We start from the raw sequence: 13697 nt of genomic DNA, 5'->3' as shown, positions 1-13697 counted from the left end.
ATAATTACTGGGACAGCTTTTCTTCAAAGTAGTTTTCCAGCAGTAGTTAAATCCTTTCTAGTCAAAGACATTATTTCAATGTTTTTCACGTGTCATACAACCCATTCACATCCACATAGGCTGTGGGATTATAACCTGGACACTAACATATTCATGTTATTTATTTTTTTATTATACACTTCTTTTAGCCGTGAAGTAAAGGAGATGTGATTTGAAGATAGCTGATAATGATGTGTGTGAATGTGTGATGACTCTTGTGAAAGAAGGAGATTTCTACGTTGGCCCTGAAGTGCAAATAAAGAAAACAAAACGGCAAATCAAAAAACACAACGGCACCAGAAGAAGTAGGTACACTCAGTCCAATCAGCAACGAGTCATGTCCCCTGAGGCTACCTTCTTCTTCCAGTTTGGTTGATGCCGTTGTGTTTTCTGATTTGCCGTTGTGTTTTCTGATTTGCCGTTGTGTTTTCTAATTTGCTGTCGTGTTTTCTGATATGCAGTTGTGATTTGCACTTCAGGGCCACTGTAGATTTCTTAGTGATATCTGGTTTAAAAATGGACGTTCAATAAATGTGTTCAAACGTTCACTTTAAGACCTTTTAATGTCTTTTCAACTAGCGCATTGAATGGGATTTTTTCGAATGCTGGAATATTCGTTCACTTATTAAAAATCAAAGAGTTAATGTGAATATTTTCTCATTTTAAAAGTACAATTTTTCATTGTTTTCCCCAGTGCCTGGTTGTAATACGTATTCCCGCCATTGGTTGGCTACAGAGCGTCCTAAGACGTTTGCTAACCGCATTAAGTAACAGGAGAAGAAGAATACTAACTGCATTAAATGGCAAAAGAAGAAGAAAACATTAGCTACAACTAGGGATGGGTATACCTTTCACATTTGAACCGATACGGTACAAATACCCGGTACCTGGGAATCGGTACCGGTACTCAACGGTACCAATTTTCGGTACTTTTGTGTTTTTATGTGGTAATATATGTTAATTAAAAAAATATAAACATCTCAAATTTGTTTACTTTAACATATTTATTGAATTTAACATGAAATGAACAGAAACATGATTATATAGGTGATTAGATATATTACCTGACACGTGCTCGTGGCGTCTAATTGCTCTTTCGGGAGTTTATCAATGAACACGTGAACGCCTGCGGACGGGAAAAAGTCTGTTCTCCGTCTCTTTATAATAACAGGACACACAACTTACTTGTTGGGCATTCACGCACACAGGAACGGTTATAAACGGGGTTAGGTAGTCGGAGCGAGACAGTCCGTCTCAACCATAGACCGTATAAAATAAACTTAATCCTCATGCAGTTCTGCCTCGGGGTGAGTGCGCGCGCCTGTTAGATGCAGGCTCCGTTTGGCGTGCTCCCGTGCAGATGCAGAGAGCAGAGAGCAGAGACGTCCCCCCGGTCAGTCTCTGACTTTATTACAGGGCAAAAGTATGGAAAATCACCTCCTCTTCCACTCCCTCACAGTCACAAGGATGCGTTCAGGTACCGAAACATGGTACCGTTTGATTTTACGTGAGTCGGTACTTGGTAGTACCGACGGAATTCGGTCGGTACCTATAAAAGTACCGAATTCCGTACCCATCCGTAGCTACAACCACTAGAAATACATGTGTAGTGTTGTGAGATTCAGAAATGGAGAGACTGAGCATGGCTGTAAGATGTAAACACACATGATGCGTCACATTAACATTGGTATAAAGGTTGAGACAGAAGCTGCTAGTGCCCGCTACTATCAGCACCTCATCCTGGTGCTGGTTGACGCGACTGCCGCGCAAACAGACCGTTCACTCAACGTTTCATCACCAATAATCACAGAATAGATGCCAGTGATTATCAAATAGTATGTTGGCTTGAAATGCCATTCCCTATTTTAAACATTGGTCATTATTATTTATTCCACACAAAAATGCTCACTGGTTTCTAAAACGTTGACATATGAGAAACATGTCTTCAGTTCCTGCAAAGATTTTGTTACAATTATTTGTTTATTTATTGTTTATTCTGCCGAACAAATGCATGCAACAGTTTTCATTCCAGATGTATCTAAGAGCTAATGATTACATAGTAAAGTGACAGAGCTTACTCATAATGCAGAGGTAGTACTGGCTCATTTCTGGAAAATCAAAACCTCTCACTTTGTAAAAAACAAAAAGCAAATCCTAATATTCAAACAACCTTCAGATGAGACATGCTTACTCTCCTCTTAGTGTGACACCATTAACAATCCAAAACAACATTAACAAAAGACAGTTTATCAGTAAAAAGCAATTACCAAGCGACTCCTCGGCACCAATGCTGCCTCATTTAGAGTCTTCTTGTTGAATAACTTCAGGCCTGATTCTCCTTCAACTGTGTTGTTTAACATTATTAAAGCAGCGCTCTCTTTGGGATTGAACGACATTGAGGAAATGAATTGATGAAAGAATGTAGGGCTCAGAATAACATTTGGTTTACAAGGATTTTTTTGAGGGTTGTATTTTTAATGTGTGCCTTTTCAGTTTCTTTGAATTCTATTAAATCAGTGTTTTAATTGGTTTCCTGCATTTTTGGTGGTCCACAGAAGCAGGACAGCCCAGACACAGCTTCATCGTTCACTCTGGTTTCCAGCGAGCTGCAGCGTAAAGACAAGTTCATGAGAGTTTTATTCTCCTGCAACGTGCGAAAGGTAGGATTCCTTTAAAGCCTTCAATCAACACGTGCACACAGAGACACAACATGTATCCTTCTGAACAAACAAACAAACAAACCACGCAGCTCCTGGTCTGCTGCACATCCTCCCTGCAGGGTGTTTGGATGGTAGCAGGTTAGAGCTGATCCTGCAGTGTGATTAATGAGGGGCTTTGTGTTTCCCAGATCAACCGTTTCCACAAGGCGGAGGACCGGACTGTGCTCATCACAGACCGCCACCTGTACAAGATGGACCCCCTGAAGCAGTATAAACCCATGAAGAGCATCCCCCTCTACAACGTATGACACCACATTTATTTGAACCTTTCTTAGTTTAACCTGAACACAAGGTGGTTAACAGAGTGAGTCTGAGATACATGTGTTACATCATTATAATGCAGGTCTAAAAAAGATTTAAATAATAAAAAATAATATTAAAAAAATAAATAAAAATCTAAATAAGTTAAGTAAAGGACATTTAAAGGAAATTTGAAAATAACTTAAAATAAAAATATAAATTTAATAGAGTTTTAGAAACAAAGAAATACAAGGAATTAAAAAATCTAATATTAAAATAAAATAAAACAAAAATATAAGTAAGTAACTTTAATGATATTTGAATTTTTTTTTTAATTACATATAATATAAAATAAACAAAAATACAGTTAAACAAATATAATAATAATAGAAAAGAAAAGAAAATATAAGAAGTACATTTAATGACATTTAAAGAATTTTTTTTTACAATTTTAAGTAAAAAAAAAAAGAAAAAACACAAATACAGTATAAAATAATCTAATAATAATATAAAATAATACAAAATACCAATAAGTAAATTTAATGACATTTAAATATTTTTTTACAAATGAATATAATATAAAATAAACAAAAATACAGTTAAAGAAATGTAATAATAATATAAAATATAAGAAGTACAAGAAGTAAAAGTAAAATAAACATAAATACAGTATAAAAAAATCTAATAATAATATAAAAAAAAAAAAAAAAAGAAAATAGAATAAAATACATTTAATGACATTTACAGATTTTTTTTACAATTTAATATAATATAAAATAATCATCAAAATGTGATTTTAAAAAATGAATAATAATATGATGAAATAAAAAGATAAAAAATAAGTAAATTTAATGAAATGAATCAAAACATTTAGAAAAAAATAATAAAAATAATAAAATTCAAATTAAATAAAATAACAGCATATTCATAGTAAAATAAAAAATATAACAATAATAAAAAGATAAAAGTAAACTTCCTGTTTAGAAGTGTTTTGCTCCAAGTATTCAGAATTACAGGTGTTACACATTAAGCAGCTTCCATAGTAATAATAATACAAACAACAATCACCAATCCTCATGTAAACTCAGAAGCACATGCCAATGAAACCACAAGCATATGTTGCACATCAACATGCACATTCTGTGTTATACAAAATGCTATTGCACAGCACTTAAAGCCTCAAGCATTACTTTTAAATACTAGGCACAAAGGAGATTTTAAGACGGATGAGTTTGCATAAGAGGAAGTAAAAATCAAATTAGGTCCCCATAGATACCAAAAAATTGCAAGACTAAAAATGTTCATCAATCATCAAGTAAATCACATATATACTGTGTGTCATGTTTAAAGTGAACCCTGGGAACATTCAGCAGAGCGGACGGTCAGTGATATAGGTCTACTAAATGATGTGTTTTAATCCTGAACCTCTGCATATATAAGCAGCAGCACTTTAAACTGTGGCTGGATTAACTCTATGTTATGGACGATACTGCTTCTGGGAAGGATTATTACAAAGACTTCCTCATTATATTCAGACTTTACTGCATATCAGCAAGAGAGCTCTGAAAGCCGACTCTAATGGAGTCAAATGTATGAATGGTCCAGTTTAATTATTGAAGACACGGCGATCTAATAGGATTATGTTTTACATTCCTCTTCTACTGTACCGAACATTCAACTTATGTCATTTAACCCACATTTTAGAGGTGCTATACCATGCTTTTAAAACATACCAGCATGCATATGACAGCATACACATTCTATCAGCATTCAGGTGGTGTCATCCTGAAGCTGAGGTGATCCTGATATTATCTCTCTGCAGCCTCTTATTGTGTGGCAACATGTCGATATGCAAAGATCTCATTCAGCTCTACAATTGGCTGCTTTTAATTCATGTTCACTCTGTGATAGGCCATTAAGGCTGCTACATGCACCCAGTACATGAGGCTGTTTCCATGGCAAATGTGCCCTGGGTGTATTGGTGTGTGTGTGTGGCTGTTTGTGTGTGTGTGTGTGTGTTGTTGACAAAGACAGGCTGAATTCCTCCTTTTGTCTTTCCTTTCTTCTTTTTTTCCATCCTGTCATATAAATTCTGATCTATGCTGCAGTTTTGTTTTCATTTGAAGCTCTTCATGCGACCTGTTCAGGAAAAAAACAACAGTTTGACATTTTAGGAGATATTGCTTATTTGCTCTCTTGTTGAGTTAAATACCTCTCACATCAGGATTCCTGGTATCGTGCTGTTATTTTGAGGTTTCCTGTAAACCAGTAAAGATAACAGGAAGTGTTTATGCCTGTTATTGAAATAGCATAACAAATACACCTCTGACAAACGCATGTCCAAGCAGCTGATACAGTGAGAAGTTGATGCTGGATCTTTCCCCTATATATCCAGTTTTAATGCTAAGCAAAGCTAAGCTAACTTGTTCTGGCCTCTGGCTCTGTATTTAATGGACACATGTTAGAGCAGCATCATAGCTCTATACAACCATTCAGAAATCATTGAGTTTGCACTGAAAGCTGGTGTTCAAAGTACAATCATGGCCAAAAGTTTTGAGAATGACACAAATATTACATTTTCACAAAGTCTGCTGCTTCAGGGTTTTTAGGTGTTTTTGTCAGATGTTTCTATGGTATAATGAAATACAATTAGAAGCATTTCATAAGTATCAAAAGCTTTTATTGAGAATTACACAGAATTCATGCAACAAGTCAATATTTGCAGTGTTGACCCTTCTTTTTCAAGACCTCTGCAATTCTCCCTGGCATGCTGTCAATCAACTTCTGGACCAAATCCTGACTGATGGCAGTCCATTCTTGCATAATCAATACTTGGAGTTTGTCAGAACTTGTGGGTTTTTGATTGTCCACCCGCCTTTTGAGGATTGACCACAAGCTCTCGATGGGATTAAGATCTGGGGAGTTTCCTGGCCAAGGGCCCAAAATCTTAATGTTTTGTTCCCTGAGCCATTTTGTTATGACTTTTGCTTTACGGCAAGGTGCTCCATCATGCTGGAAAAGGCATTCTTCATCACCAAACTGCCCTTGGATGGTTGGGAGAAGTTGCTCTCGGAGGACGTTCTGGTACCATTCTTTATTCATGGCTGTGTTTTTAGGCAAGATTGTGAGAGAGCCCACTCCCTTGACAGAAAAGCAACCCCACACATGAATGGTCTCAGGACGCTTCACTGTTGGCAAGAGACAGGACCGATGGTAGCGCTCACCTCGTCTTCTCCGAACAAGCCTTCCCCCAGATGCCCCAAACAATCGGAAAGGGGATTCATCAGAGAAAATGACTTTACCCCAGTCCTCAGCAGTCCAGTCCCTGTACCTTCTGCAGAATATCAGTCTGTCCCTGATGTTTTTACTGGAGAGAAGTGGCTTCTTTGCTGCCCTCCTTGACACCAGGCCTTCCTCCAAAAGTCTTCGCCTCACTGTGCTTGCAGATGCACTCACACCTGCCTGCTGCCATTCCTGAGCAAGCTCTGCACTGGTGGTGTCCCGATCCCGCAGCTGTAACACCTTCAGGAGACGGTCCTGGCGCTTGCTGGACTTTCTTGGGCGCCCTGGAGCCTGTTTGGCAACAATTGAACCTCTCTCCTTGAAGTTCTTGATAATTCGATAGACGGTTGACTGAGGTGCAATCTTACTCGCTGCTATAAACTTCCCTGTTAGGCCCTTTTTGTGCAATGCAATGATGGCTGCACGTGTTTCCTTGCAGGTAACCATGACTTTTGATTTTTGTTGCATTTTAAGATCATTTTAAGCTGTATTTTTGGGTCATTTTAGCCTTTGTTGAAAGGTCAGCTTCAGAAAGGTAGGAAGTCGGGGGAAGGAGAGAAGGGGCTGACATGCAGCAAAAGACTGGGATCTGTAGTGCATCAAGGACTACAGCCTCTTTGCTTGACGCCCAGGCTTTAAGTCCTGAGCCAAACTGTACACCTCATATTTCAATCTGAAAAGAAACCTGGGACTTATTGCCATTTCTTGAAATTTGAAAAACCTCCCAGGGTGTACGGCTAAATAAGTCTCATGGGAAATTTCTGAAGGAAACACTTAATTTTAATGAGAATCTGACAAGCAAATCAGCTGGGATGAATTTAGGAGTGAATTGAAATGCCCCCAATGGAGACACCATAAAGAAGATCTACTATAAGCAGCAGATTTTATGAACATGGTTTGACTTTCGTTCTTGTAGTGATGGATTTTATATAAACAACAGGTGAACGATGAAGGAGGAAGAGTGTCCTATTTAAAAGCCTGCCTCTAAAACAAACCTGCCCCTACTTGAGTCTATCTCTATACCATCCATCCATTATCTATAACACTTACATCAGACTTCCACCAGATCCTTTGCAGTCTGGCTCTGTCAACACCAACTGCCTCCGTTTTCGGTATGTAGCACGGAGCAGGACCGCTGGACAGCTGGAGTCATGTGACCTATTGTTTTCCCACAGTAATGTTGTCTTTTCTGGTCCTCTGAAAACCTCTGACCTGTTGACTCCAGGCCTGGCTCCGCTCATCATGACTTTGGTTTGTTGTTGTAGTTAAGTGAAATACGATCTGGTGATAACACAGAGTGTTTTATTCTGAAAACTAGCCACATGTTTTCATTTTGTTTTGGTGCCTGACTTCCTGTCCCGGTTAATGCGTCCTGCTCTGGCATCCGGCAAAAATAGAAGTCTTGGAGTGGATCCAGTGGAAGTTAACACATTGTGTCACAGTTATCACCTGCCACACCTGCTCAGCCTCTCAGCCCAGTACATTTCCACTCCCCTTCGTTTACCTGAACCACGCTCTCCTCATGAAGCCAACACAAATCACCTGTTTCTCATTACCTGCTGCCAGTATTTAAGTCCCGGTTTCAGCTCACTCAGTGCCAGATTGTTCTCTCTGCAAATGCAAGACTCTCCAGCACTTTTCCTCGGACTGATCACCCGGTTTCGACCCTGCCTGTCCCGACCTTCCTTCCTCGTTTCTGCCCTGGTAACTACCTCAGCCTTCTGTCCCCAACCAAGAGATGTGCCTGCTCCTCGTCTGTTTCCAGGCTGATCCTCCACACAGCGAAACCAGCTTCTCAACAAACATTGTGTGACCTGGTTAGTAAAGACTGTTACCTGCTGTTTCCTCTGGGCTCCAGTGTGCTGTTTTTGGGTTCACCCTCACACCTGTTACACATTGACTAGAATGGAAACCTATCAGATCTGGTGCTGTGACGGATCAGAGACGAACTGGACACGGATCTGCTGGGATTTGGCCGTCAGAGCACCAGGAGAGAGCCCAGGCCTGCACAGGGAGACTCCATACAGTCAGGCTCTAGTTCCTGCCAGGGAGTCAAACCAGGAACTTTCTTCCTGTGAGGCGACAGCACCAAAAACTGCACCACCATGAGTCTGTTTCCCAAAATGTTTAACTTTAAAACCCCTAAATGAAACCTAAACCTGCTGATCCTGAAACCAAGTCCTAACTCTCCTAACAATTTTAACAAATAGCTCAAAGTGATTCCTGCAGCTGAAGAAAGATCTCCTGTCAGATCTTTATTTCTAGGAACCAAACAGAGAAGTGACGCAGCGTTTACATCAACAAACCTTGTGATATGTCTGATTGAGCCATCTCTCCTCGCCTGCTCGGCTATGACTCAAATGTTGCTTACGCAGTTTATCCACTCCTCTGACCTTGGAGGTGAGGAACAGATGAGACAGGAAGTGAAGGTGTAATACATTAATCTCCGAGGCGGGGACGCCCCCGTCGGCTACCGAAATGAGTGAGATATGAGGCCCTGTGTGTGGTGACGACTGTGACAAGACGTCCCTGTGTTCAATCTGACAAAGTGACAGGAGGGAATTAGAGAGCTTAGAGAGAGGCGCACCTGAAGTCTGGATCTCTGCATCTGGAGGTGAAATGTGGGGATGGAGTCCAGACAGATGGTGGGAGACAGAGAGAGAAAGAGAACGAGATAAGGAGACTTTTGGTTATTGTTCAGTCACTGAGAAAGAGACACACACACACATAAACACACACAAAGACACTTGATGGATGAGGCTCACATGGCATACGGGGAGCCATTAGTGTTGCAGGAAGACAAGAGAGTGTGTAGTTTGTCTGCTGGTTTCTCACATTGATGATAACAAGTCAACTTTTACTGTTAACAGAGCTGAACACACACTTTGAAATGTAAACATGCCAGAACATAGAGACATTTTGAGCTATTTAACCCCCTTTAACCCTGTAAAGCCTGATCCGTTGAATAATTGACAGAAAATTGTAATTCTTTGAAAGTTGAGTGTTTATTGGACCTTTTGACAAATAATTTAAAAAACTGAATAGTAGTTTTCGTTCATGAGTTTTAATTTGTATCACATTTGATACATCAGCTATTTTGGTGCAATTTTTTTGCCCAAAGTTTCTTCTTTTTTTTTTTTTTTTTGGCCTTTTTGCCTTTATTTGATAGGACAGCTGAAGAGAGACAGGAAATGTGGGGAGTAGAGAGAGAGGGGGAAGACATGCAGGAAATGGTCGACCGGCTGGGAATCGAACCGGCGACCCCTGCAACCCCTGCGACGAGGACTGCAGCCTCTGTATGTGGGGCGCTTAGACCGCTAGGCCACCAGCGCCCCAAAGTTTTTTCTTTTTTAAACAAACTAAAACAGATAAACTTATTTATCCTATTAAACTTTCAGTTGCCTTCAAATTTTTCTCAAAGTAATTTCAAACCTAGAAATTATTTTTTCCATATTGCATTTTTTGAATATTGTGACCACGTCATACCTATTTTGTATCTACAACACAGCAAAAAAAAAAAGCTCATTTATTATATATTTCTTCTCTGAATTGTTAAATTGTTTGTGGAAATCAATGAGCATTTACTAAGGAGCCATAGCAACATTCAACTAGTCCTCAATCATCATGATACAGCAAGTTGCAGATATAAAAATACAATATACGTCATAAATATCTCAATTTCTACTCTAAATATACCTTATTATGTCATTTAAACATGCTCTTAAATAATAAAAAGACTGTATGTTGCTTTATGGAATGCATAATGGGCGGCAGTAGCTCAGTCCATAGGGATTTGGCTTGGGAACCGAAGGGTCGCCGGTTCGACTCCCAGAATGGAAGAAGTTTGGCAAGTGGACTGGTGGCTGGAGAGGTGCTGGTTCACCTACCTGGGCACAGCCGAGGTGCCCTTGAGCAAGGCACCGAACCCCCAACTGCTCTGGGTGCGCTGGTTGATGGCAGCATCCTCACTCTGACATCTCTCCCTAAGCATGTTCACTGCATGTGTGTGCATGATTGTATGTGTATGCCAAAAAAACTGCATGTGTAGCATGTCCAAAAATAGCATGAGTGGAAAAAATGAATTTGGGATTAATAAAGTACCTTTCTTCTTCTCATAATGTATGAAATTTAATATACTTCTGATAAGCAGATCTCCAAATAAATACATTCTGTATCAATTTTGATTCACACATTTTCAACATGGTTTGACCATAAATTAAGTCATGAAATATTAACTAGTTTTACATTGAATCCAGTAACTATTCCTCTTGAAGTTTCAGTAACAATTTGAAAGTTTTTTTCATCCAAACTTTTTCAGAAAATAACCTTTTTTGAAAAAATATCCCTGAAAAACTTTGAGTGGGTCTCTGATCCACAGCTGCCATTTTGGATGTCTCAAGTGACGTCCTTCTGGTGCATGAATTACTCACACCTGATTGTATACATCAGGGTTTTTCAGAAAAGATATCACACTGATGATGTAGAGGTCTCAAAAACTGGTGCATCAAATATGATACTCTTGGTGTTATTTAAATCACTGACAAAGCTATTAGTGCTTTTTTGAGGATTAGGAATCTGTAGTTTTCTCACAGTACAAGTCTGCTGATATTACACACTGTGCATACATGTGAAGACCCAAACCATCAGGAAACATCAACAACATCTGCTGCATTCATGAACAACACCTGGCCTTTGTCACACAGTAAATGTCAAGCTCAGTGTGCGACCAGTCGTCAAGGTGAACAAGTGCAAAGGTGAGATGACATGTCAGAGGAAGAAATAGAGATATGCTGCAGGCTGAGAGGCACCGCAGCGTGACGAGGAGGATATCGATCCAAGAAGGTCACTCAGAGGGGAGCGCAGTTAGCTGGTGGTTGATTAGCATTGATAGGCTAACACTGCAGCATCCCCTCGGCTGCCATAAAGAAGTGTATTTACTGCTTCTTCTTCCTCCTCCTGCGGGCTTAATCAAGCAACAGAGCTGGAGTCCATTTGTTATGTGAACGTTCATGCCTGTGGGAACAGTGGCCAAATTATCAAGCATTCAGGTGGAGCCATCAGTTTGCAATAAACTGATGCTAGCCGAGACTCCCTATCACTGCGCTGCATTGTTCACAGTCCAATTAGCAACCTGAGAAGAGACCATGAGGTCAGATCAAAAGAGAGGCAAAATCCATCCCTACATGAATGCCTGCTTTAAGCCTATTCATCTGATTCTGATGAGTCTTAGTTTCACTGTAAATGCTAAGTCAAACTGAGGCCTCAGCTGTATGAAACAGATTTAGTTTTGTCAGGTCTGTCCTAAAGAGGAGAAGATAACATCTTTCACTATGTTTGTTCCTTTTAATGGAGGTCAGATCATTTCTGTTGCATTGCAGATAGCCAGGAAGTCTAAATGCTAATTGGCACTCATGCCGGGTAGATTTGTTGCCAGGACGGACATTTTTTGTGCACTTCATGCAGGTATCTATCTTCAGAGATTAATAAATCATCAGCTGCATTTGCATGGAGTAAAATATTCTGATTAAAGAAGGTTTAAAAGCCCAAACTGTATGAAGTTTCATTTATTTGCAGAGGAGGAGTTCAAACCTTTTTGTTCACCGATCAAAACAGTGCTTCTGATTGTCTTACGGCTATGAAGCCCAAAGTCTTGACGCACATAGTGACGTACGGTTCTTCTCCACTTACAAAAGATGGCAGCTTCTTTGTCAAACTGGATGACAGCAGAGTTTGTTGGTAGTAGAAACATTCCATCTTCAACATTTTGTATTGATTTTACTTTGCTCCACGCTCCTGTCGATCCTGGCTTCATGCATTTTGTCATGGACTCTTTAAAGTCCATGTAACATACCTTCCCACTAGGGATGTCAACAATTAATCAAGTATGGATTAATTGTTTGTTTTGGATTTTCTATCACGTTGAACAAACATCATGTGGTCTCATGTTTGGTTCAGCTATCAGGGAGTTCAGCTGTTTGAAGTTTAAAGCATGTTTGGATGTGAATCAGCTGACTGAAGGTGTTGCACTCAGCTGGGGGCTGCAGCTGAGTGACAGGTCTCCACGAGCGCTTCTTTTATCCCCCGCTGGACTGATTCTGACCTGGTTGTGCTCCCGGCTGATACCTGACCGCGTTCACCTGCTTATTTTCCTCAATCAGAATGAGTAGACAGAAAACTGGACTCTGTGAGTCTGAAATATGTTTCTATTCAGTTCTCTTGTTGAAGTCTGAGCCTTCACTTTTATGACTGTATGTCCGTGGAGATTATGAGCCTGCTCCACATGTTGATATTCAGCATGTTTAACATTTTGAACACCTCAATACGATCCATAGATATTCAATACTGTCAGTTACATACATTGTGTCGTGAAGGAAAATTTGATTCAGGGGAAAAAACGCATTTGGCATTGTTTTTTTTTTAAAGTTATATTTTTGGGCTTTTTGCCTTTATGATAGGACAGCTGAAGAGAGACAGGAAATGTGGGGAGTAGAGAGTGGGGGAAGACCCGGCTGGGAATCGAACCGGCGACCCTTGCGACGAGGACTGTAGCCTCTGTATGTGGGGCGCTTAGACCGCTAGGCCACCAGCGCCCCTTTGGCATTGTTTTAGACAGAAATTGTCTACGTTTTTTTGATGATTAATCCATAATTGATCGTTAACATTTCCAAAGATCGATCATAGAAAACACTTGAAATTTACATCCCTACTTCCCACCGTCTAAGCGTTGTATTATGCAAAGTGTTTCTACCAAGCGTGCCGGATGCGGCCCTGGTGGCGAGGCTTTCAGCAGTGTGACTGCCCCCTGGTGGCTGGCTGCAGTATAGGTCAAAAAATCCGTCTCCCCCATTCATTTGAATGGAGGAGCAGTCAAACTTTAAAAATAAAAACACGTCGTACGAATGTTTCTCACATCCGTATGCTGTGGTGATATGTAGTTAGTATTTGACTGTTTTGAGTTCAAGGCCTCTTTTTCCTGAAAAGTTTATTTTTCGTTAGTTATTAGAGTTTAAAAAACGGGGTTTTACTTCCTGTTTCCTTTGATTCACAGCCGCCGTAGAGAGAAACTTCAAAGGACACACAGCGTATTATTACGCTATGCTGTAGGGCGGAGCTTATTACAGTGGCTTCACAGGCTCTGGCTGCACAATGGCGGCGCCCAGGAGCGGATTTTTTGGCTTCAGAACCGTACAACGGGAAGAGGCGGAGCAACGCTGTCCATTTTGATTTACAGTCTATGGTTTCTACCAAAAAACAACTCTCCACAGTTGTCCAATTATTAGCTGTGTTTACATGGATCAGAAGAGGGGAGAGGCCGAGTCAGAATAAGATCTCTTTTGCGCCCGCCACACAGTTATTCTGAAAAAATGTGTGCATGCGTGTGAACACCAGACTTGATTAAATCACACGCCATCTGAA

At 40.1% G+C, this 13697-nt stretch overlaps 1 protein-coding gene across 2 annotated transcripts in view; it reads left to right on the top strand.

Moving 5' to 3' along the window:
* The window catches only part of myo1d (myosin 1D), a 222369-nt gene that overhangs the window by 138390 nt on the left and 70282 nt on the right, over positions 1-13697 (top strand). For both annotated transcript variants that reach the window (XR_004634705.1, XM_034707602.1), the window contains exons 19-20: positions 2595-2699; positions 2888-3001. Coding sequence is in view for 1 of the 2 variants with exons in the window: in XM_034707602.1 (XP_034563493.1) it covers positions 2595-2699; positions 2888-3001 (219 nt within the window). In the remaining variant the exon portion in view is untranslated. The remainder of the gene's footprint in view (positions 1-2594; positions 2700-2887; positions 3002-13697) is intronic.

Source organism: Notolabrus celidotus, chromosome 18, assembly GCF_009762535.1.
Source record: "Notolabrus celidotus isolate fNotCel1 chromosome 18, fNotCel1.pri, whole genome shotgun sequence".
Classification (NCBI taxonomy): Eukaryota; Metazoa; Chordata; class Actinopteri; order Labriformes; family Labridae; genus Notolabrus; species Notolabrus celidotus.
The sequence above is the reverse complement of the archived record's forward strand: the minus strand, read 5'-3'. Positions and strand labels throughout refer to the sequence as shown.